The sequence below is a fragment of the Corvus brachyrhynchos genome, unplaced genomic scaffold (assembly GCF_000691975.1).
Source record: "Corvus brachyrhynchos isolate BGI_N302 unplaced genomic scaffold, ASM69197v1 scaffold239, whole genome shotgun sequence".
Taxonomy (NCBI): domain Eukaryota; kingdom Metazoa; phylum Chordata; class Aves; order Passeriformes; family Corvidae; genus Corvus; species Corvus brachyrhynchos.
In genome coordinates this window covers 5048539-5071808 of record NW_008246057.1, presented here as the reverse complement: position 1 = coordinate 5071808, position 23270 = coordinate 5048539, and the positions used below count along the sequence as shown (strand labels likewise).

Genomic DNA, 23270 nt, shown 5'->3' with positions numbered 1-23270 from the left:
CTAGCAAAAATCTTTTGAGACACATCTTATGGAAAGGCTTTTTTATGGTCACATTGCTAATCGAATCATGGTTATTAATGAATTAATTTTTATAATTCTGTATTATATGCAGCTTTGTAGTAGTATTTTAATAATAAATTTTAATGTGTTTATTTCTTCATAGTAACTGAACATGCTAACCATGCCAAGGACAACTTATTTGAAGTTAATATTTATAAATATGATGGGTAAGTAACTTTACTTGCCTTTTTTTTTATTGTTTTCAAGCTGATGTATTATGTAATTGGCCTGTTCTTGTCTCTCATTTAAAATAGTAGCCATCATTACTAATACACTTATTGCAACAGCTGAAAGTCCTGGGGCATGTCCCTTTTTGTAGGAGATCCACATTTATGAGTATAAAAAGAAAACAAAACTGTTTCAGTAAACTTGTTCAACACAATATATTCAAGCGTAGTATAACAATGTTTGCATGAGATTTATGTTCAAAAGATGAATGTAAGATTAATCCTGCTCACTTGAGCATTCTGTTATAGCTCAAAAACTACCCAGAAATGTTTTGTGGTCTTGAAATACATGAGTTCAGAACACTGCACCAGTGGCATTCAGCCTGTGTGTAAAAAACATGAACTGTGTAGAAATGTTTCAGGTAGTTCTTCTTGTTATATATTGACTGTTCAATAGTAGCTGCGTTGTTTGGCTTTATTTGCATTTCTCCTGTTGTGAAGTTACTGCTTTTAAAAAAGACCTGACTGAATGGTGATCTTGCATTCCATTATTAAGTCTGCTGTAGAAGCAGAATATTTTAATAAAAAAGCTAGTCATTTCAGTTTCCAGTTCATGACATGAAAGAAGTTACAAGTCTGGAAAAACATGAAAATGTATGCAGATAAACTCTCATAACTACAGTATTTTAAAATGATATCTCGTGGTTGTTGACAGGTACATTTAAACTGGTAAGTTGCAAAAAGAAAACACATTAGGTCTTTCCAGAGTACTTTTGCTGTAGTACTTTACTATTTACATTGCCTGTGTTGAGTAAGGTCATGATGCTGGGAAATTGTATTCATAGGCTGAGTTCCCAGGCTTCACCTGCTTAAAAATGAGTTGCTTTTAAATAAACCATTTTGTCTATACTATGATTTTTCTTAATTTTTCAGAAGTTCAAGGAAGGGAAACACTGATCCTAGAAAAAGCTAGTTAGTTGTGATTTTTCCTTTTCATTTGATTTTCGATTTGAAATAAGTATACTGACCATTGGTGAAATTTCAATACAGAGCAGAAAGTGAGCCCGTGTTCACTCCTAGCAAATTTTTTTTTACAGCAAGTGGCAGTGACCAATTGTGGTGATATCTGAAGTGTTTTTGGCAGATTCAAAGTCTCGTACTGTAGAATTGCTTTTCCTTTGTTTTTTTGGTTTTGTTTTGGGGTGTTTTTTGTTTGTTTTGTCTCTCTAATATGCCAAGATAAACAATACGCCAGAGAACTGCATCTTTTTAGAATCTTATGGTTCTTTTATTCCTGGGCTAGGCCTGAATGGCAGTTTGCTTGGGATCTGCAGCCTGTCTTTCCAAGCCTGACTTTTGTGCATCATGTACAACTCTTTTTCTATGGTTAACAGTGATGTTAGGAAGGACTTCTTGAATTAAAACTACTTTTTAAATAACAGATCACATGGTCATTTGGAAGCTTTTGAAAATGGTTGAGCCACATAAATGTGTGTTTCTTCAAGTTTGGCCTTTCTTACATACAATAAAAGGTTCCTTGGAATCCTGCATCTAACTTTTGTTCAGCTGTCCTCATAGACTGGTTCTGATGTGTGGCTTTCCCTTCATTCAGTGATGAATTTCTTCGTTTAATCTCCAGATTCCCTATTTGGCAAAGTCATACATGGAATTCTGCAAGTAGATACAGGATTCTTAATGATAATTGCTTCGCTGCTTTTCAAATGTTTTTATTTTAGACAGCTTATTTAAATATCTTATGCATATTTCCTGTTTGTTCTTCCTGTTTTGCCTTATAGGAAATTCTTATGGTGAATGTAGTAAGCTAATAGCTCAGTAATAAAACAGCTTTTCTTTAAGCACAGTTACTTAAATTATTCATTTGGTTACAATATCGCAGGGTTTTGTACATCACTGTGCAGAACAATTAGAACATTCTGTAATATTGTGCAGGTAATAGCCATGTTTGGAGTAAGTGACATGTATCACTGTGGTTTCTTATGTCTGTTGCACAAGCCTTTGTAAAATTGTTCTGATTGGGGTTTTTTTCCTAGTTTTTGAGTTAGTTCACAGAATGGTTGAGATTAGAAGGGACTACAGTTCTTTAAAAACTCATTGGACTCGTGGATTAGCTTCTGAAGTCCTCTAGCAGATGTTCTTTGCTGTTATCATCTATCTAAAAAGTGAAATGTTTGCCCACTAGTAAAATAAAGCCAAAGAGTAAGAATCGCTCAGTTTCTTTCAGGCATTCTTCACTAGGGGCCTTCACGTGTGCAGCACATGTCTGACTTGTACATTAGTCTTCTGATGTTTGCCATGATTTTGGTTGTGCTGTTACTGCATATGTGAAGTTCTTTATCATATTTACCTTTGATAGGTATAGACATTCATGTAACTATCTCCTCTGAGCCTGGATATAGTGTTTATTATAGAAGATGATTAGAGGGCTGTAGCACCTCTCCTATGAAGACAGGTTGGGAGAGCTGGGCATGTTTAGCCTGAAGATGGGCAGGCTCCAGGGAGACTTTAGAGCACCTTTCAGTACCTAAAGGGGACTTAGAAGGAGGCTAGAGAGGGACATTTTACAAGGGTATGTAACAACAGGACAAGGGGGAATGGCTTTAAACTGAAAGAGGGCAGGTTTAGACTAGGTTTAAGGAGGAAATTTGTGAGAGTGGAGAGGCGCTGGAACAGGCTGCTCAGAGAAGTTATGGATACCCCATCCCTGGAAGTCTTAAAGGCCAGGATTGATGGAGCTTTGAGCAAACTAGTACTGGGACAAAATTGGCCATGAGCTGACGAGGGAAGTTTTTGTTTCTTTAGCCTCTTTTTTTGAGTCTGCAGAGAAAGATAAGGCTAAAATTGAGGAATAGTGTAGTTAAGCTATTAGAAGAGAAAAAAACATTAAAAATTGAAAACAAATATCTTTTTATTCCTTCTCTCAGTCTCCTAGGTCTTGACTTAGAGTTGGAGAGTTTACATTTTTAAGACTGTCCTCTCCATTCATGGAAAAAAAAGACTGTTTTTATCAAGCTTTCCACCTGCTAAAAATAGAATAACTAAATTTAAATGATCTATACTTAAAAATTAAATTAATTTGTTCTATGAAATAAGTAATATGCAATATCTGTTGCTGATGATGTGAAAGAGTATTAGTTTGAGTTGGAAATTACTGCTATAGATAACAGTACACATTCCTAGACTTAAGTACTAGGAACTACATGTGTAACTCTGGATTTCTCATGTGTTCCTTTAAAGTGTATTTGAATTAGTTTTTCAGTTGAAGAATGTTTATGCTCTTAGAGTTCACAGTGTATTTGTTTATTGTTCATTAAATGTATACTGCTTTACTTCCTAGTATTTGCTTGGTTGTGGACTCTCTGCTAAGCTTTAACATATTGAGGATCTGTGTAGCTGCTGTACCAGTTCTGACCTGAATTAAATTTCTGAAACAAAGTTTTGCATCTGGTAACATTTAGAACTTTGTCTGATTACGAATGGTTCTGTAGATATACATGACTTCTGTCTGGTGGGATCTCAGCATGTTGGAAAGAGGATGCATGCACTCCTGGATTTTGACTTTCATATAATGTATATTCCTACTAGACTGTGTAAAATAAACTTCTGCCTGAAGTGGCAAGTATCAACTTTTGCCTTTTTAGTAAAGGTACCCTGTTTCCATTTTGTGTACTTAGAAAGTCGTATGTACAGTCCTGTTCAGTGTTTTATTTGTATAGTGAATTTCCACTGATATTTGTCTGTCTGCCCACAGTAGTAGAGGATAAAGATTTTTGCCAGTTGCATTCCAACATTTTTTCCTAACGCTCCAGATACGTCTAGGTGCATTTGCAGTTTTGAAGCTTGAAAATTTTTTTCTTCTTTTTGTTAATTGCCTAGTTGACTGTGGGCTACTTTATCCTCTAAAAATGGAGGAGGAGAATAGAACAACTATTTTTGGTGTGCCCAGTGCATGCCCTAAGTAGAACACTTGCCGTGTTGTTTATTGACTGTTAGTGTGCATTCTAATTTGTGTTTCCTGGCAGTGTTGTTTGTGTTGGTGGGGACGGCATGTTCAGTGAAGTGATGCATGGTCTCATTGGAAGAATGCAGAAGGACTCTGGCATAGACCAAAATAATCCCAAAGCATCGTTAGTCCAGTGCAATATAAGGATTGGTCTGCTGGTAAGAAAGGGTTAACTTTCAGTTTAATTTATTCATTTATTCTTGAATTTTTTTCTTATTCATAACTTCTTGAATTTAGGCCTAAGTGTAAGATCTGAGCAATGATATTTTATAAAGACACCTAGGTAAAGCTGTTTGTTTCCATATAAAATTACTGATCACATGCAATTTTATTTAGGAAGAATATTTTGTAAAGGAAATCAAATCTTAATGTATAACTTTAGAATTTAATTACTACTTCTTTTTTTGTGGCTTATTGTGTATTAATATGAGATAAGATGTTGACAGTAATACCCTTCTAAACACATTGAGTGGAATTTACTAAACAGAAATTTACCAGATATTTTTTCAGTTCCAAATCCTTCACTAATTTAGTTAGAATTTTAATGAGAACTTCCCACTGGTCTGACAAACTCCAAACAAATGCTAAGTTTCCTTGACTCTCTTTTCCTCCATTTGTTCTCACAGCAAGTATAGGGCAACTACAGCTGAGGAATAGTTCTTGTTTTCCAGACCAAGTTGCAGTTTCTGCCTCTTGTTAGAGGTGCTACACATTCACAGTTCTTAATGTCAGCCACTTTTTCAGGCAGTCCTGACTGCTGTCATTTGAGAGAACTCTTTCTTCAATTGAGGTCTTTTTTGATATTTTTATTATTGCTATTACTGACCACAAAGTCATTCTTTGGATCAATCTTGCTGTTTTCAATCTAGTGTCCCAGGTGTTACCTCATCATGCCCATTTGGTCCTCAAAGATTCCTTCAAAAGCAGATTAACAAGTTTGCTCTCTCTTCCAGGACTGAATAAAGTGTTGTAACTCTTTAACGGAATCGGTAATTTTGAAGTATCTGTAGGAGTACAAATGGACAGTTCAGTATCCTTTCTATGCTGTTCTCTTTTCTTGTCTGATGCTTGAGCTTTGAATTAAACAGCTGGACACAAAATAAACACTGTGAGCTTCTGGTTAGACTTAAAATAGAGGCTTCTGAGAAAATTTAGCATAGGTTTTAAAAATGCAGCAAGTGAACTACGATGTTTCTACTCTCAAGCTATAGGTAACTAATTTTATACTCCTTACATGATTGTGAAGAATGTCTCCAGACCCAAACAATCTGAATTGTTGCTTGCAAGAAGCTTAACCTTTTCTGCTTGCAGTACAATAAATGTTTGGTGTCTAAAAGTTGCAATGTGAATATCCCCTTATGGTTTTTTACTCTCCTGCTATAATTAAGTATATTCTGGTTTTATTTGTTAAAGCTTTGTATTAAACTCAATATGTATAATAAACTTCACAAGAATAGAACTTGAAGTGTTCTACTCCTCCTTTTTCTTATTTGGGCAAATTTCTTGAGCGAAAGGTTTTTTTGCTTACATGATTGGTTTCAGAAGATTTTGCCTACTGGTGATATATGACCATAAGAAGATACAATTGGAAAAACAGAACATCAATATTAAGAGCTATTTCTTTGTCCTCAGGAAATATTAACCTTGCTTTTTCAACATTTTCTTAATGCATTTTTTCCAATTGCGCCCAAAAAGTATGATATTCACTGACATTTTAATTTTGTTAACATGTATTAAGTCACTTCTCTTACATATTTTAATGTTTTGTTTGTTGTGTTTTGTCCATTGTATCCTTTTGCTATTTGAATGTATACTGTATGTTCTACTCCTTGAACTGACATGAGGTACAGCCTTGTAATCAGTGCTATAGTTCAAATATTTTCTCCAAGTCATTATTCAAATCCCTCAGAAATTATTTATAATGATGTATAAGGAAGCTGGCCTTAAAGTTCTATTAATTGTTTGGAAATACAGAGGATAATATATTTCTTGATCTGTTTGTATATTGTACGGTATTTAAAATGATCCATTATGGTATATATGGGAAAGTGCTTATATACTGAAAAAGGTAGTCAAGTCACTGATCAAATCTGAGCACATCTAGTCATTACAGGGACCTTAAATTGAGTATGAAATAGCTAAACCCACCCTGAAGGCAGCAAGATTTGGGGTTTTGTTCTGGTTTGTATTTTTCCAGCCCATGGTGAATCTGTTCTCTATTCATCTTTGCTTGATATTATGGAGTTCTGGCCATGTATTGACCCCAACAGATCGCCTAGTTCTATCACTAGTGCAAGAAGTCTGTTCCAAAAGTAAGTGAAATTCTTCTTAAGAAGAACTTTTTTTTTTAAACTGAACTGGTAGTGCTGAAACACAGCAAGTCAAAAGTAGTAACGAAATACAAATGATACCTCTAGTAAAACTTCGTCCATTATCTCCTTTCTACTTCTTTATAACCAGCCTGTTTTTAAAAATCCTAAGAGCTCATTAATAGATACTGAAAACAAAGACTACCCATAGTTTAGAGACGAAGATATAAAGCTCTGTGTGTCCTCTGATACATGGAGATAGTTTACTCAGTGTTAACAGGAGCCTGGGTTAAGGCAACAGTAGATCAGTGTTTTCCCCTTTTTTATCATTTAGTTCCTGATATCAAGTCGTGTGAAGAGAAATGTGGCAGGCTGTGGTTTGTGGTTGTGATTAAACAGTTTCTGTATTCAAACAAACACTAAATTCAGCAGATAGTCAGTCTTTGCTCAGAGACTCACAATTTAATTGTACAAGGTTCAAAATTACAAATGAAAGATATTTAATTCTAAAACACTCACCTATATGACTGGGTTATTCCAGTAATAAGCTTTATTTCATAGCAGAACTCCATTGTGCAGGCTCTCTTTTTTGAATGTTGAATACTATTTGTAAATCATGATTCTAACTTTCTGGAGCAAGTCCCTGCTTGGCTCCTTTTTGTTTTTTCCTTGAACAGCTGTCAGTTTTCAGACAACATCTTTCCTTAGTGTGTCTTATGGTTGAAAAATACCATTTATTCTTATGCATTATGGAACATTTTTATGAAATAACTTGTGTTTTTGTTGACATGAATAAAAGACTTCTACTCAAGTGGCAGTTTTAACTTCTGAATTTCTCTTAGTTGCAGCCATTCTTCAAATCTGCCAGTGGAAATTGAGTTTGCCATTGTAAATGGATTTGCTGTTAAGAGTACTTAGAGGCTGTAGTGCATCTCTGAAAACCTCTCCTTAGTTATTTCTTCCTCTCAGCCTTAAAAACCAGTTATTTCTTACTGGCCTTAAAAGCACATTCAGCCATGTGGTCTCACTGCCTTCAGAGAAGTAATGTCTCCATAGAACTTAAAAACAGAGACTCATTCCTGGTACAGCTTGGACGCTGACGTTTCATCCACATATTTTAGGATTAAAATTGCACCCTCTGGAGTAAGCCAAAGTAAATTGCTGTTCTTATTACACTTTGCGTAGAATAGGAGGACAAAGCTGTCAACTGCTGTTCTTTTTTGGTTAGAAAGAACTTACTAGATTAAATACTCTAATGATCTTAGCATATAGGAAAAAAAAAAATCTCACTTCACTCTGTGTTGTGACATACTATTGCATTCATTCAAAACACTGAGTCTGCAACCCACCCTGGGCTGTAAATCTAAGCAGTTGGGAATATTGAGTAAAGAATAGACATAAAGTTAGTAACTATGGTGATTTTAGGCTTCTAGTGTATCCAGATCACTCTGTTTGCTGGTGGTCAGCTCTGTAATGTTTAGGATTGAAGGATGCAGTATGATTATAATCAGACTGTTGATATGTCACTGTAGAAGTTAAGAATGCTAAAGACAGTGCAGGCTTCCTATATGAATGTAATACAGAAAAAAGATGGAGGATTCACTCACAAAGTTAAAAAATAGATTCAAGTCAAGTTGTGAAGTGTGACTGGACTCATATTTCTGTTATTTAGAGTGTAAAAATTATCTTAAAAATGTGTTAAAGAATAGCCATAAAAGCTATCTTTCTTGTTTAATTACTCCAAGTGATCTATTCACAGCCTTCTCAGCTACAATGCTTGTAATATTTAATGATCTTTGCCATTTAGTTAGCGTCTCATTTCAAAGTTCAGTATATCCACTTTGAAATAAGAAGTGCATGTTTTATGTTCCTCCTCCAGCGTTTTAAATCCATTAAACTTCTTGAAATTAGAGTCTTAGGGCTAAATACTGAATTTAATATAGTGGGCCTGCCATGGAGACAACTAAGTCAATATTACTTATTCTTGTGAGGTTCATTTCCTGTCTAAAATCCACCATTATTGGATGAATCCATTTTTGTTGTCTCTGTTACTGAACTTATGCTGAAGCAATTATCTACCAAAAAATCCTACACCAAAGTCTTTCTGAACTGCTTCTCTTTAAGTCAATCTGTTGTTCTGCAGATGACTTGACTTCTTGGTTTCTGTATGCAGAAAGGAAGATGTATAAAACTTCAAGTAGGTACATGGGTGTGAACCCGGACCCTTCATCTCTCCCTGCAGCAGTAGCTTCTCCGCTTACTTTTGAATGTGCCAGCTCCTTCTCTTTTAAAAATCACTTATCAGAAAAGTAGTTTTCTAGAATTTTTCAAAATATTAAATGCTGTTTGATCCAAAAGCTTGCAGTTACTCTGCCATTAGGGTGACTTACCTGACATTTCCTCTGTGCGATGACTGCATGGATTATGGATTCTCAAAAACTCTGCACAAATATGGGACCCCCACTGAAGCTGCTATTCTGCCTGTTTTCACTACAAATACTGTTTTCATACTAATTTGTCTGAGGATTCTTTGTGTGCTATGGGAGCACCTGCCCCTGTCAAGAGTATCTCACATGGAACAATGCTCATGAGCTCTAAAAATATTTCTATTTCTTTGTTAAATTCACTGTTTTGCATAGGATCAACATCTAGCTGACTTGCTTCTGTCACCTGCTTAGTTTAGTACTTCAGTTGTTTGCAATTTATTTAGTTTTCCATCAGTAAAAGCACAAAAATAAATACTTATAGCCTACACCATGTGTGTGTTTTGGATTAAGAAACCCTAGTTGTAAGTTAGTAGTCAAATCATGTTTCAGATGATTAAGTCTAGCACTTTGACTTTCGTTGTTGGTCCATCAATCAATGGCATGAACTCTTCCATACAACCAGCAAATTTTCTGGTTTTGCTTAACCACTTTGGTGGTTCTAGTACGAATTTAAACTTGTGAAGTGGTGTCTGAGTGTACCTGTCTGCATGACTTTTCTACTCACAAACGTCTAGCAATGTTCACGTGAAAGGGGAAATCTGGTGATTTAGCTGTAGTACATTCTGTGTAATGCAGTCCATCACTTTGCTTTCTTTAGTATTGCTGTAGCAAAACTTAATCATGTGGAGTACATGCTCTTTTATACTTCAATAAATACCTTGATCATTCTTCCTTGTGATTGATTAATTAAAAGGAGAGATTTTCTTAATTTTTAAATAATTAAATGTATTTTATATAAAAGATTGCATTTCTCATATTTGGGGAGGAAAAGAACAAAGAAGAACTTGCCTGTATAACAACTATGTGGGTGTATGATACCTCCTAATGAAAAACAGACTTCAGGGAAAATGAGCAATGTATGGTAAAGATTAAAAGTAATTATGCTTATTTTAACAAAGATAAGTTGTTGTGCCCTCTACATACTTCATATTTTTAATGAGTTCTTAATCTCAAAGTATCTGGGATGAGAGCTTTCTTTAGCTGGGAGATTTCAGACATTCAGCATCTACATATGGTATCGTGGTATGGTGCCACCATTGTTGAAATGTACTGGCCCTGTGCAAGACAATTGTTGTACTAGAGTAGGAGTTGGGAGGACAAGCAGAGTAATCTGCAGCACTTGATCCCTGGTGGTTGGTGGCATTTTAGGTGAAGGAATTAATCTCCTTAGGGTAAGTTTCAGTTTGAAACCGACACTCAAACTTTCATGCTTACATATGGTATCTGCAAGTGAGATGGGCATCTAAATTCATATTATAATGGGGGACATCTGGTCAATAGGATCAGCAGAGCTCATTGATCTTCTGTTGCATCAGCTTGTCACTTGCTTCCTAAGGCCCTTCCACTGAGGCCTATGAGTGTGTACCTTGACTCAAGCTGAAGCTGCCATCAGCTATTCCTGACAAGATGTCCTTGACCAGAACAGAAGCTTTGGCATATTGTCTGCAGTGTAACATGCACACAAATAGCTGTGTGTAAGTGTCTTAACCTGCAACTTAATCATTGCTTTGCAAGCTGATTTTCTTCTCTACTAGCAAATCAATGCAAAAATTAGATTCTATACTGAATATGTTTCTCTCTTTTTTTTAAGTGAAATAGGGTCCAGTTAGCAAGCAGTCCAACTACTTTCTTCACATTTGCATGCAGTTCTGTGCAATCCATAAAAACCTCTTTTATGTTCCTTCACTCAGGCTGTTGCCCTTAAAAATCTCCAAAGAAAATCTGGCAGAGTATGTATATGATTTTTCTGTTGGTTTAGCCAGAGTGTACAGTAGCCACCACTTAACATTAGTCAAGGGTCATGCTCTATGGGAAGCTTCTTCCCCAAACTGAGTGTTCTGGCAATCCTAAGATATTAATCATGGGATATTATTCAAGCTATGTTTACATTCTAATCCTGCTTTTCATATTAACTTATACTGATGAAATAACCCAGATTTTGGTGGGTTCGTGTGTGTATCTGTTCAGAGTGCTGTTTCAGCAGTTGTAGATTCCACATCTAGTGACGACCCACCTAATGGTCTAGAAGTCTTATTTGGTTAAGAAGTGTTCAAAAGGACTCAAAACCTTAGTCATGAACATTTTTGTGACCTTTAAACAAGTACTGTTAGGTTCATGCTTGGTATGGTGTTGTGGCAAGTTACATTCTCTTGGCGTGTGTGTGAGGAATGCTGTAGTTACATCCATGTAAATAGGTCACTGGTTTTGTTGCTCCACACTACTACCTCCAATAGAAAAAAACCAAAAATGTTTTACTGTTGGTATGTTACCCAGTCTCCTGTTTTAGAATCTCAGAACTAATTTCAGACCTCAGTTTTAATTTTAGCCCTTCCTTGCTAGTAAATGAATAGAAATGAAAATAAGTTCAGTGTAGTTGCCAAACAGATGAATCAGCTTTTAATTGACTATGGAAGATCATAGGGAGATGAACCTCTGGTGTTGAAATGTAGCTTGCATGAATTCCCCTCTTCTTCTTCCGTCTGTAGTGTAAGACTACTTGGAAGCTCTGTTTACATCAAGACAAACATGACTGAGGTAATTCTAGGAGCAGAATGTACACAAATCTGGAAGAAATGAAAAATGTTGGATAAAGTGTTAGGCTTGTACATTCAGCAGTAAAAGTTTAGGTCAGATCTCTCAGGGATTATTTGTTTGTTTTTCTTTTCAAAAGTAGAATTTTCTATTCATGAACATAGGAGACAATATGAAACTGAAAAACTTGGCAGTAAAGTATAGCTTCAGCTTCATAACTCCACTTAATATTTTCTGCTATGAAACTTTAAATGTTACATGAGATCTGTGTACCTTGTCTGTTATGATACTGTAGGAAATTGGAGTCCTCTGTCCTGCAGTGGCATATGCCTGTAATGATACACTGGCACTGTCCTGAACCTCAGCCTTGTAGTGACAACCTATTTAGTCCCACTGTTTCTTTTGTTCTACATTCCTGTTCTATTCTTTTTAATTGGCTCCTGGAGCTGCATCTTGTTCACTGTGGCAAATTTCTGCAGAGTGTCTACTTGGTAGAAGCTTCTGTCGTGCCATTCACAGGTTGGGGAAGTAGTATCAATTTTCTGAAAAGTGACTTGGAGAAGAAAGGATTTTCTTTGCTCCTGTTCTTAACTGCTTATGCCCTGACTATTTCGAAAGTGAAAAAGAACTAAAAGTGTTTTTTAAATAATGGTTGCTCATTCCTCCATTTTTAGTTTTTATTTCAACTTGGTAGGGCCTCAGTAACCAAGTATGCTGTATTTGAGCTCCTCTTCAGCCTAATGTATTGGTAGGAAAGCTGAAAACATGTATGCGGACAAAGTTTATCTTTTCAGATATCTAGCCTTGACTTTGAGGGAATTTGGTTTCATGGAAGGGATGGGAGAAACTGTAAGATAAATTTGGTGTTAGGTGCTGCAACAAATACACTTCTGTATGTCTGGACCTGAGTTCCAAGTCCCTGTCGCAGAGTATAAACCAGATCCCTATCTAGGCTCTTGTTTTTTATAGGGAACAGGGAGAATTGTCCATTTCTAAACAGCATATAGGTGAAACGTAAAGCTTCCCCCCTTTCTTCTTGTAGGTATTTTGCATCAAGACTGTAAAGGTACATCTCTATCCATTTTGTTACCCTATCTAGAAACTAATTCCTGAAAGCAAGTATTTTTACTGATTTTCAAATAATAGAACAGAGCAGAAGTTTCTGGTATAAGATGACATCCTGGAATTCAGATCAGTACCACAAAAAACAGCAGACCAGTCAATTTCTCTTTTTTTCATGAGATTTCAATGAGCAAGAAATCTTAAACAAAAGAGAAGCAATGTATGCCTACCTCATTTGATATAAAAGCTATAATGTAATCATGAAATTTTCTGTGTAAATTAACTTACTTCCCTTCACTAACTGCTACATATTTATTGCTTATATTGTGAAAATTTTTGTAACATTTTAAATAATAATAATAATACAGTATCCCTGTATATACTTTGTTCCATAAAATAGAAAGGAGCAAACCAAAGGAACATAATGCCTTTATGTGGAGGACTATGCCAATAATACTTGTTTTGTAAAGATACAAATTGATGCCTAGTTTTCTGTTTTTCAGGATCAACAGATTGCATATGCTATTCAACTGTAGGCATTTCTGATCCAGTAACTTCAGCTCTTCATATTATTGTAGGTGGGTGGTCGCAGTTTGCAGTTTTGTTACAAAAACTATGAAAGTAGCCCAAAATACTGTTTTCATTTAGTTCTGTCTTTATGTCTGTGAAATATAATTTGAACATAATGGCTGGGTTGAAATACAAAGTTTTTGTCTGGGATTTAAGTCTCTGATTTGAAATGCAGGAGGTTAAAAATTAATTGCTTGATCTACACTAATTCATTATTTTCAAGGGATCATAACATTTTGAAACTTTGGTGCTAAAGTTTTCATGAATTCTGGCATTCTTTTGAAAATAGTAAAATGCAGTAAGCAGCATCAGTTGTTGGACTATATTTCTATATATATATATGTTTATCTAAGAGAAAGCTATGATCAGTGCATGTACACTTCAATAGTAGTATTTTGTGCTAGTTGTCCAATTGTCCTGGGCAATTCAATGTTCCCTTGACAAGTTAGAGTTACAACACCTTTTGGTATCATTACTGATTTAACAGCTGCAGTTTTAGGGTTTGGACTAGGATTGGAGAGATGTGGCTTTAGTATATCATAGTATTTTAGTCGTGTTATTAAGTCCCAGAATCACAGAATGGGTCAGGTTGGAAGGGACCACAGTGGATCATCTGGTCCAACTTCCCAGTGAAACAAAAAAACCCCGAACACCAAAATACCAAACAAGCGAAAAAACCCACCCCCACAATGCCCACCATCACTCCAAAGCTTACACGTGGAGGACATCAGAGAAGTGGTGTACTCTTTGTCCTTAGGGATTTCCAGGACTTGACAGGACAAGCCCTGAGTAACCTGATGTGACCTCATAGCTGAACCTACTTTGAGTGTGAGGTTTTATGAGAAACCTCCAAAGGCTCCTTCCAGCTCGAATTATCCTCTGATAGCATGACATAGAGGTTTTAGTACCCAGGAGATGTACAGGAGACACTGCATCGATCCACTCAGGGAAAGGGACTGTCAAGCATTTACACAGTGTGCCCAGGGAAGTGGTCGAGTCACCATCCCTGGAGATATTTAGAAAATGTGTAGATGTGGCACTTAGGGTCATGGTTTAGTGGTGGCCTTGACAGGGCTGGGTTAACATTTGGACTCTGATCCTAAAGGTCTTTTCCAATCTAAATAGTTCTGTGACTCTATCCCCTCCTTCTGCTACAGGATAAAGGAGTATAAATTCTTCATTATACATTTTTAGCATACTGAGCCCTTTCTTCTCACTTAGTGTTTAATGCTTTTAAAGTATGAGATTAAATTAGTTTTAAAAATTATTTTTCTTTTTTCTGCATGTGTAAGAAGTATATGCATTCATGGCATATATATTGACATAAATGCAATATGTATTTTTTATTTTTAATGACTTCGCAATGTTAAAGTTACTATCATGTTTGCAGCTGCAAATAAAGTAAGTCTTAATAGAACCTTGCACTTCTGATCTTTATAGGTGACTGTCAGCCTCTGGATGTCTCTTCTGTACATCACAACAACACGTTTTTGAAATACTCCGTGTCATTGCTGGGTTATGGTTTTTATGGAGATATATTAAAAGATAGTGAGAAGAAGCGGTGGATGGGTCCAATGAGATATGACTACTCAGGTAATTTTTGGAATTCTTTTGTCAGTGTGTAAATACTTTGGAGCAGTTGGTTTAGTCTCTCCAAACCAACCTTGTCGGAAGCTTGTAAACATCAGAAACAGACTTGAACTCCTTGTAGCACCAAGTATATTGGATCGTGTTATGCAAAGCTCTTTGGGTTTGACTTTGGGGTTAACGTTGACAGTGGGCTCAATAAAGTTGTGTTGAATATGGGCCACCTATGGAAAATGGCCTAAAAAGTAATAACTTCTGTCCTAATCATTATGACTTTCTTTTTAGTTACTTGAAGAGAGATAGGCACTCCTCTGTCTTGAACATTCAGCCGATGGAATGAATTGTTAATCTTGCCCTTATTCTAGCACTGATTAGAGAGAGATGTGTGATTTAGTCTTGTTACCTAGTATTTGAATAAATCCTATGGCACTTTCCTAGGGGAAAGTATCTTTTGCTTCCTTTGATTTGTGTTAGGGGAAGAAGATGCATTAGGAGAATTTTAGTGCAGGCCAATTTTAAGATTCAACAGTGATGTATAACTAAATTTTTTAGTTGGTCTTTAAAGATGTCAAGTGCATAATGGCACTTCTGACAAATGTTAAAACATTGGAGTGGCACTGTGATATTTTCTTGTTCCTTACAGTCTAAAACATCATAAGAAAAAGAATTCTGAGCTTGAGGAGGGCTACTACTGTTTTGCAGTCCTTAGAAAAGGAAAGAGAGGAAAAATCAAGGAATGTATGCAGAGATGTTTGCCATGTGGATTTATAATGACTTAATGCTGCATAATGCCTTTTTTATGTAGGCTTCAAGACTTTTCTTTCTCATCATTATTATGAAGGAACAATTGCTTATCAACCAGCAAAACATACACACGGATCTCCACGAGATAAAGAGAGCTGCAGAACAGGGTAGGCTAATGTTTATCTCAGGATATTTGGTGTGAACTATTTAAAAACGTACATAAATAGAGGTTACAGAAGTGTTGGTTTTAATATCAAAACACTTACTCTAAAAGAGATAAGCTTGTAAAAAAAATTACTGACTCATTAAAAAGAACACCTCATTTTATCAGGTCATTAAACAAAAATCTAATAAAATTTTGTTAGCTGGTTCTTCTCCTCCCTCAGTTTTAAGGGAAGCAAAATATAACAGCATAGGACCCAGTTAAAAGATGCTGAGGATATTGTGCTGTGTTACTACTAAGAAATCAAAAGTCTGGATGCCTTGTAGCTTCCACAAAGGGAAATAATAATTCAGAAATTCTTAAGTGTTCACATTGTAACTGGATCTAGCAATTTTAGCAGTTGTTTTAGTGCCATGACAACAACTGGCATGACTTGTCCTAAGGACAAGTCCTCTCAGGAATCAGCCTATCTACCCTGGTTTTTTGTGTACTACTATGATGCTGTATAAATTCTGTGTGATATTCTGTGTTTCTTTAGTCAGGGGGCCTGTCTTAATCTCCCAGTGTTCCTTCCTTTCTCTTTGCTTTCACCTGCTTGAAGTTATGCACTAGTATTTATTATTCTTCTTTATCTACGAGTTTAGCTATCAGAGATGAAGTACTTGTCACAGCGCCAAACAGCACAGCAGGATACAGAGGAACCACAAACTTTGTCCAGAAACAATAAGACTGCTGTGCTAGTGCTGTGACATGCTGCAGATGAGTCTCTAGTATCAGCTGGAGCAACAATCCTGACCCATCAGGTGCCCTGATGCAGCAGAGGCTCCAGAGGGAGAAAGCTGGCATCCAGGTGTCAGGAATGGAGTAAAGAATGCCTGGTGCCTCACAGCGGATTTTTTACTTCCTGGTAACTGCTGGAAGGGCAATAGAGCTGGGCACAAGCAATTTAGAAGAATCCTGGAGTGTGATAATGATATAGATGATGCAGATGATTGCCAGGCTGGCTAGAACAACTGCTCTGCCAGTCTTTTTACAGAAAATAAAAAGTGGGAATGTGATGGTTGTGGGCCATTTTGGCAGTGGTGGCTGTGAGATTATAGAGTTTTAACTTCTGAGAGTATTAAGCAAGACAAGACATAGAATTGCAACCCTGGACTTTGGTTTATTTGGGGATCTTGGCAGGATTCCATGGGAGTATAAAGAGTATACAGAGGCATAGGAGAGTTAGTTGGTACCTCATCAAAGTTCGAGAATAATCCACTCTGTTACTCAGAAACTTGATTAACCAGGATAGAAAAGCAACTTGAATGAGCAAAGAACTGAGTAGTAAAAAGAAGGTGAAAGTGGAATGGGTTACTTTGAAAGAACACAAAAGATATTGCTTAAACATGCAGGAATGAAATTGAAAAAGCCAAAGCTCAGGTGGAGTTGAAATCACTAAGGGATGTGAAGGGTGTTGCTTTTTATGAAGGGATTATTTAAATATACCAATCATAACAAAAGGCTGAAGGAACTGTGGGCCTGCTGCTTAGTGGCATGGGGAACATAGTGATAAGATATATCAAAAAGGCTGCAAAGTTACCCCTTTATCTCATTTTTCACTAATGTAGTCTCTCCCCAAGCCATACAGGTCCCCAGGCTCCTGGATGAAGGGGAAACAGTGGATGTTACATACCTTGACTTCAGCAAGACCTATGGTCCTGTTTGCTGTAGTACTGTTAAAACTAATTTGATGAGGTGTGGACTAGGAAAGTGGGTGGGTGAGAAACTGGCTGGACTACTAGAAAGGTTGTGAATGCAGAGTCTGGCTGGCAGCCAATTACTAATGGTGTCCCTTGGCAGTATTGGACCTAATACTGTGCAGAGTCCTTATTAATGACTGGGACAGTCTCAGAAAGTGCTCTCTCAGCAGTTTTGTGGATGATACCAGATTGGGAGGAGTGGTTTATGTTGAAAGTCAGGGCTGCTATTCAGAGGGATCTTGGTGGCTGAAGAAATGGCTGATAGGAATCTCCTGAAGTTCAGGAGATGTAAATGTCCTGTACCTGGGGTGAAATAGTCCCATGTAAGAGTGTTGACTGGGTATTGACTGGCTGGAAGGCAGCTCTGCCAAAAATAACTTCAAGATCCTGGTGGACAGCAGCTGTACCTTAGTTAGCAGTATGTCCTTGCAGCAAGGAAAGCCCACCTTATACTGAGTTTTCTAAGCAGAAAGGAAGTCAACATTCTTCCCCTGCACTCAACACTTGTGAGATGGACTGTCCCCAGTATGTCAGTGTCTTTCACTGTTAGAGAAGTCAAATGTTGGAACAAGGTGCTTAGACGTCTGTGGACTTTACCCTCACAGATCCTCAAAACTCGGCTGAGTAAGACACTGAACATCCTGATCCTGTAAGACCAACTTTGATCACATCAGTCCCTCCCAACCTATGTGATCTTATGTCTCTCTGCTGCTGTTACCACTGACATCCAGTAGTCTTCAGAGCTGTACTTAAATAACTGCACTGCCTGCCGGGCTGTGATGAGTCCAGCCACATGAGGGTTGTCAGTGCTGTGCTGCATCTTGTGATGGGGGAAGATCTTGTAATGACTGGGTAAAATAAAGTTGAAATGCATAATAGTGGAGGTCTTTCAGGAAATGAATGGTGTTTTTGTTTTCAGATGTTACATTTGCAAGAAAAGTGAGAAACAGCTGGCAGAACAGCACAAGGAATGTGGATTAAAACATGAAGGTAATTTGTCAAAAAAAGTAAAATGTGATAGTATTACACAAATAATTATTTTTCAGAATATATCAGTTCAAATGCTCGTATATTTTGGTTTTTTAAACACTGAGTTACTAGATAATCCATTGTTTCTTTCAGTTTACAGAAAACATGTGTGTCATTGCCCTCTGCACTCAGCACTGGTGAGGCCACACCTCAAATCCTGTGTTCAGTTTTGAGCCCCTCGCTTTAAGAAGGACATTGAGGTGCTGGAGCATGTCCAGAGAAGGACAACAGAGCTGGTGAAGGGTCTGGAGCACAAGTCCTGTGAGGAGCAGCTGGGGGTGTATAGCCTGGAGAAAAGGTGCATCAGGGGAGACCTTATCACTCTGTCCAAATGCCTGAAAGGAGTTTGTAGCCTCACGGGGTTCTCTTTCTTCTTCCAGGTTACAAGCGATAGGACAAGAGGAAATGACCTCAAGTCATGCCAGGGAAGGTTTAGTTTGGATATTAGGAAAAATCTCTTTGGGGAAAGGGTTGTCAAGCATTGGAAAAGGCTGCCCATGGAAGTGGTAGAATCAACATTCGTGTGTCCTGGAAGTGTTCAGAAGACACATGGATGTGGCACTTGGGCAGATACGGTTTAGTGGTGCTAAATTGACATTTGGACAATTTTAGAGGTCTTTCCCAAACAAAATGATTCTATGATACTATGATTCTAAGTATGTGAAAAACATTTAAGGTGTCTCCTCCACCCAGACCTCAGAAAGTTCTGATAAAATCATACTAATTACTTGTATATTTCAGCGTGTTTAGTTTTTTTTCTTTAGAAAAAATAATATTCTGTGAGCTAGGACTCTGGGTTTTTGTGAGGACTGAATGGATAAACTGTGAGGTGTCATAGAAGGAAGCAGTTCATTAAGATAACTTTTAGAATAGATCAGTCGTAAAATTTTGTTTTTGTTAGCACAAATGTCACCCTAATATGGGGCAGTGAACTTGGACAACTAGTAGCTGATCTAGTGGACTTAAGTATTTCTGTACAACACTCCACCAATACTCACTATAAATGATAAATGAGATTTCTGTCCTCTTTCTCTAGTTACACTATCCTTTTTCTCTTCTTTATCCCCATTCTAACCCCTGTGCACACTTGTGTCATTTTTTTTTTAATGGACATAACTTTGTTTTCCTTTTGCTAAAACAACTGTTAATGAATTCTGTTCAGTCATTCTCCTAGTTGTATCTCTTTATTTCTGGCTACTACATCCTAACAGGAAGAAGTACTGATATTTGTACACCTGTGGCCTTGCTAGAGAAAGATACATAGATTCAGTTGGGTTTTGCCTACAGCTTTGGTTCATCATCTTGGATAAACCCCTCTTAAAGAGCAGGCAGGCTTCCTGTGGGTCCTTTACTGTGTTTTTATTTCTTCTTGTAGAGCCCAGTGCATACAACCGCAATTTTCTTGACATGAACATTTGGTCCTTGTGACCTAGATTATCTTACAATTACAGTTTTTTTGCACTGTGTCTGTGCCAGGTTCTAGGCATTTTTTAGCAAAAAGATCATCATACTGTGGAGATTCACTGGTAGCACAAAGATTTCTGTGCAACTTGAATTCCTGTTACACATGTTTAGTGCTTTCATCCCAGCTGCTGCTTTCAGATCTTCGAGACAGTCAAGAGATGGCCAAATCAGAATATTTCTTGGGTTATTTTAATCTATGCCCAGGTTCAGCTAAAGAATTTTTTATAGACTATAAATAATGGGCATAAATAATAACATAAATATGACAGTAGGCTTTTTGGTAAGAAATAAATTCTGTCTTTTTGAGAGATAATTGTAGTTAGAAATTGCCAAACTTTTTTCTTTTGTTTGTGGGGGGGTTTTATTTGCCTTTTTTCATGTTTGTGTGTGTTGTTTGGTTATTTTGTTGGTTGGTTTGGTTTTTAAATCTGCCATTTTGTTGCCTTTCATCCAGCAAAGGACTTAGTTAGCAATTAAGACACTTTTAGCCAACATTGCACATGACATTAAGCAGCTGGTTATGTAGGATATTGTTTACTTTATTCCATTCTACTTCTGGTAGCTGGCTCTCTTTGCAGTCCAGTCTCTTCTCCATGCAGTGCTGGTAAGGGAACAATACAATCAGCTACTTTTGATTCACAATAGAAAGGATTTTAAATCTCCAGATAAGCTTTTCACTCAGCAGGGTGTCTTGGCAGACTCTTTCATTGTGCCTACTGGGTTTGTGTATGGTTCAGATAAGTTTAGAAGGATGCCTGATTGGTTGTTACTGAACATATTTCTTTGAACTGTGCAGGAGTCTCTGTGCATGTGCTGAGTAAATGTTGAGTGCTAGTACTTTATGCTGACTTCAGCAATTTGCAATGTGTGTACACAATAGGCCATTGAAGTGAGTGCCACTTATGCACTCCCTGCTTATGACTGCCCTATTGTAGGAAAGATATTTTGAGCAAATAATTTGTGTTATTACAGTGATACACACTGCGAAATGGTTATGAAAACAGTTGTTCATTTAAAACGTGATTAATACCCTGACTTTGTTCTTACTTTGAACAGTGAAGGTGTTCTTGAGTAACATGCTGAAATTTATTCCAGATGAAAACCATGTATTACAGTAAAATAAAGAAGCATTTTACCTTAAGTAATTTGAGACTTACTACAGTGAGCATACTTAAAATGTTAATACATATCTAGAAACACTGATGACCAAATTACTAATGCTTCTCAGAGAAACAGCAAAAGGATTTATTAATAAAAGGTGTTGTTTTCATTTTGTTGTTTGTGTATTAGAAAATGCTTGTTGTTTCCAGTTCCAGTAGTTTATGTTCTGTTCAGTTACCTTCGTCTCAGAGCAGGGTCTTGTCATTTGCCTGCAGCCTGAACAGTCATTCTATAGTCTGACATTTAGGTCTGTCTCATCTCTCTTAACATGCACATTTTGAATCTGATTTAAATTACTTCTTTCAGTAATGTCCTGTTTGAAAACAACATAAAAAGATCAGCAGTAAAGCAAGCAATACTAAAAAGCACTGTGGCAAATGAAGCAAAAATGCTGAATTTAAAAGCTGCAGTTTTTTCTTGCTATTTCTGATTTGTTTCTCAGGAGATAGAGGGGATAGTCTAGATGGAAAAATTATAATAAAGTTTTTTGTTTTCTTTAAGTCTTTTGTCACATTATAAGCTTACATGGTTTTCCTGGAACACTGTTTTTCTTGGTTCTGTTACTAGAGAGTGGACAGTAAGGAGTTCCAATGAATAAAAATTCCGGGAAATGAGAGAAGTTCAAAGAGTGAAGAGCAACTACAAAATACTTTGGGAACAATTTTTTTCTTTTTCTTTTTTCTGATATTTAGAGCCTGGAACATGTCAATTCAAAATTAATGCATAATAGACTTCAGGTTCAAAATAACCTAGACAATTGTGATATTGATTCTCTAAAGTAAATGTGAAGTTCCTAAAACTGAGACAGTAAGGAATATCAGAATTTCAGGACATGAAATACATAGCATAAATATTGTCTGTAGTCCCATCACAAAAGCACCTTGAAAATCATTGCAAGTTAACCAAAATGTGGGGAACTGAATAATGTTAGATGTTCAAGTCCATACCAGTTAACATTCCTCAAAATCTCTACCTTTTTTACATAAACAAACTTCAGCATTTTTTGTTCACTCCTTAATTTTACCCCTCATGACACTTCACTCCTGAACTCCCAACATGTATGTCCATAGTCTATTTTGCAGTCATTACTTCTGTGGAATTGTTCATTTGAAATGAGTCCACTTTTGGAAGGAGAAAAAGAGTGTTATGGCTGCTTTTTGGCTTTTTCTTATTGTGATAAGGAAGACAATTATGTGTAATCTAAAAATAAAAGAAGGCATTTTTCATATATTTTTATCCATATTCAAGAAAATACAGTTTAGGTAACAACTCTGCTTTGCCTGCCAATGTTTCTTTGTTCTAGAAAATTCCTCTGCCTCCTGGTAGTATCAATGCCAGCACACATTTGAGCTCAGTCTAGATGTAAGCTCCAACAGAGTTTCATGGTGTTGAGAACAGACTTTGTGTTGTTTTCTAGAAATCTCTGAAGATTTACACACAGGGACATTTAACTCTGTTAATAGTTCTAATCTTCAGACATTTGGGGCTGGGGTGGAAACAGATTCCTGATATCCTGCCTGCTGGTCCTTGCTGAGTCATCTCTTCCCTTTGTCTTTTTTTAAAATATTAACTTGTAGCGTTGAGGCAGAAGAGGAATATTGCTTTAGAAACCAAATACTAAACTACGATCTTTGCATCATTGTTTATTTAAGATTGTTGAAGAGCAAAAATAGAATTTTAAAAAGTTAATCCCTCTGAACTTTCACACTACGAGAGCTGTAACTTGCCTCTCTTTTCCATTCCTATGCCTTTGCCAGTTTACCCAAATAGCACTGATCCTGAATTTGACATGCATATGCCAGAACAGGCAAGCAGTTTTGGGAGATAGTCACAGTCTGAAGGGAGAAAGCAACTTTCTATGTTAAGTGTGTGAAAAACAGATACTTAAAAATGTAATTTTTAAAATGTAGTTTATTTTAGATATTTACTGACAATACATGAATATGCCCAGGGAAGACTTTTAAGTTGCCAGTGGTTGCTTTTTAGTGTTCTTGTGAGTAGATCAAGTTATTACCTATCTCCATGTCTTTATTGATATGTTTCAGAAGGTGAAGAAGAGTGGAAGGTTGTAAAAGGGAAATTTCTAGCCATCAATGCAGTAAGTATGAGCTGTGCCTGTCCACGAAGTCCAAAAGGTCTTTCACCAGCAGCTCATTTGGCAGATGGTTCAGCA

The 23270-nt window shown here is 36.7% G+C and overlaps 1 protein-coding gene across 1 annotated transcript in view; it reads left to right on the top strand.

Moving 5' to 3' along the window:
• The window catches only part of CERK (ceramide kinase), a 42079-nt gene that overhangs the window by 11706 nt on the left and 7103 nt on the right, over window positions 1-23270 (top strand). The window contains exons 7-14 of the mRNA XM_008642585.2: window positions 164-227; window positions 4268-4406; window positions 7572-7578; window positions 13141-13215; window positions 14648-14800; window positions 15600-15705; window positions 18363-18433; window positions 23143-23270. The exon at window positions 23143-23270 is cut by the window's right edge and continues 75 nt beyond it. Of these exons, the coding sequence (XP_008640807.1) occupies window positions 164-227; window positions 4268-4406; window positions 7572-7578; window positions 13141-13215; window positions 14648-14800; window positions 15600-15705; window positions 18363-18433; window positions 23143-23270 (743 nt within the window). The remainder of the gene's footprint in view (window positions 1-163; window positions 228-4267; window positions 4407-7571; window positions 7579-13140; window positions 13216-14647; window positions 14801-15599; window positions 15706-18362; window positions 18434-23142) is intronic.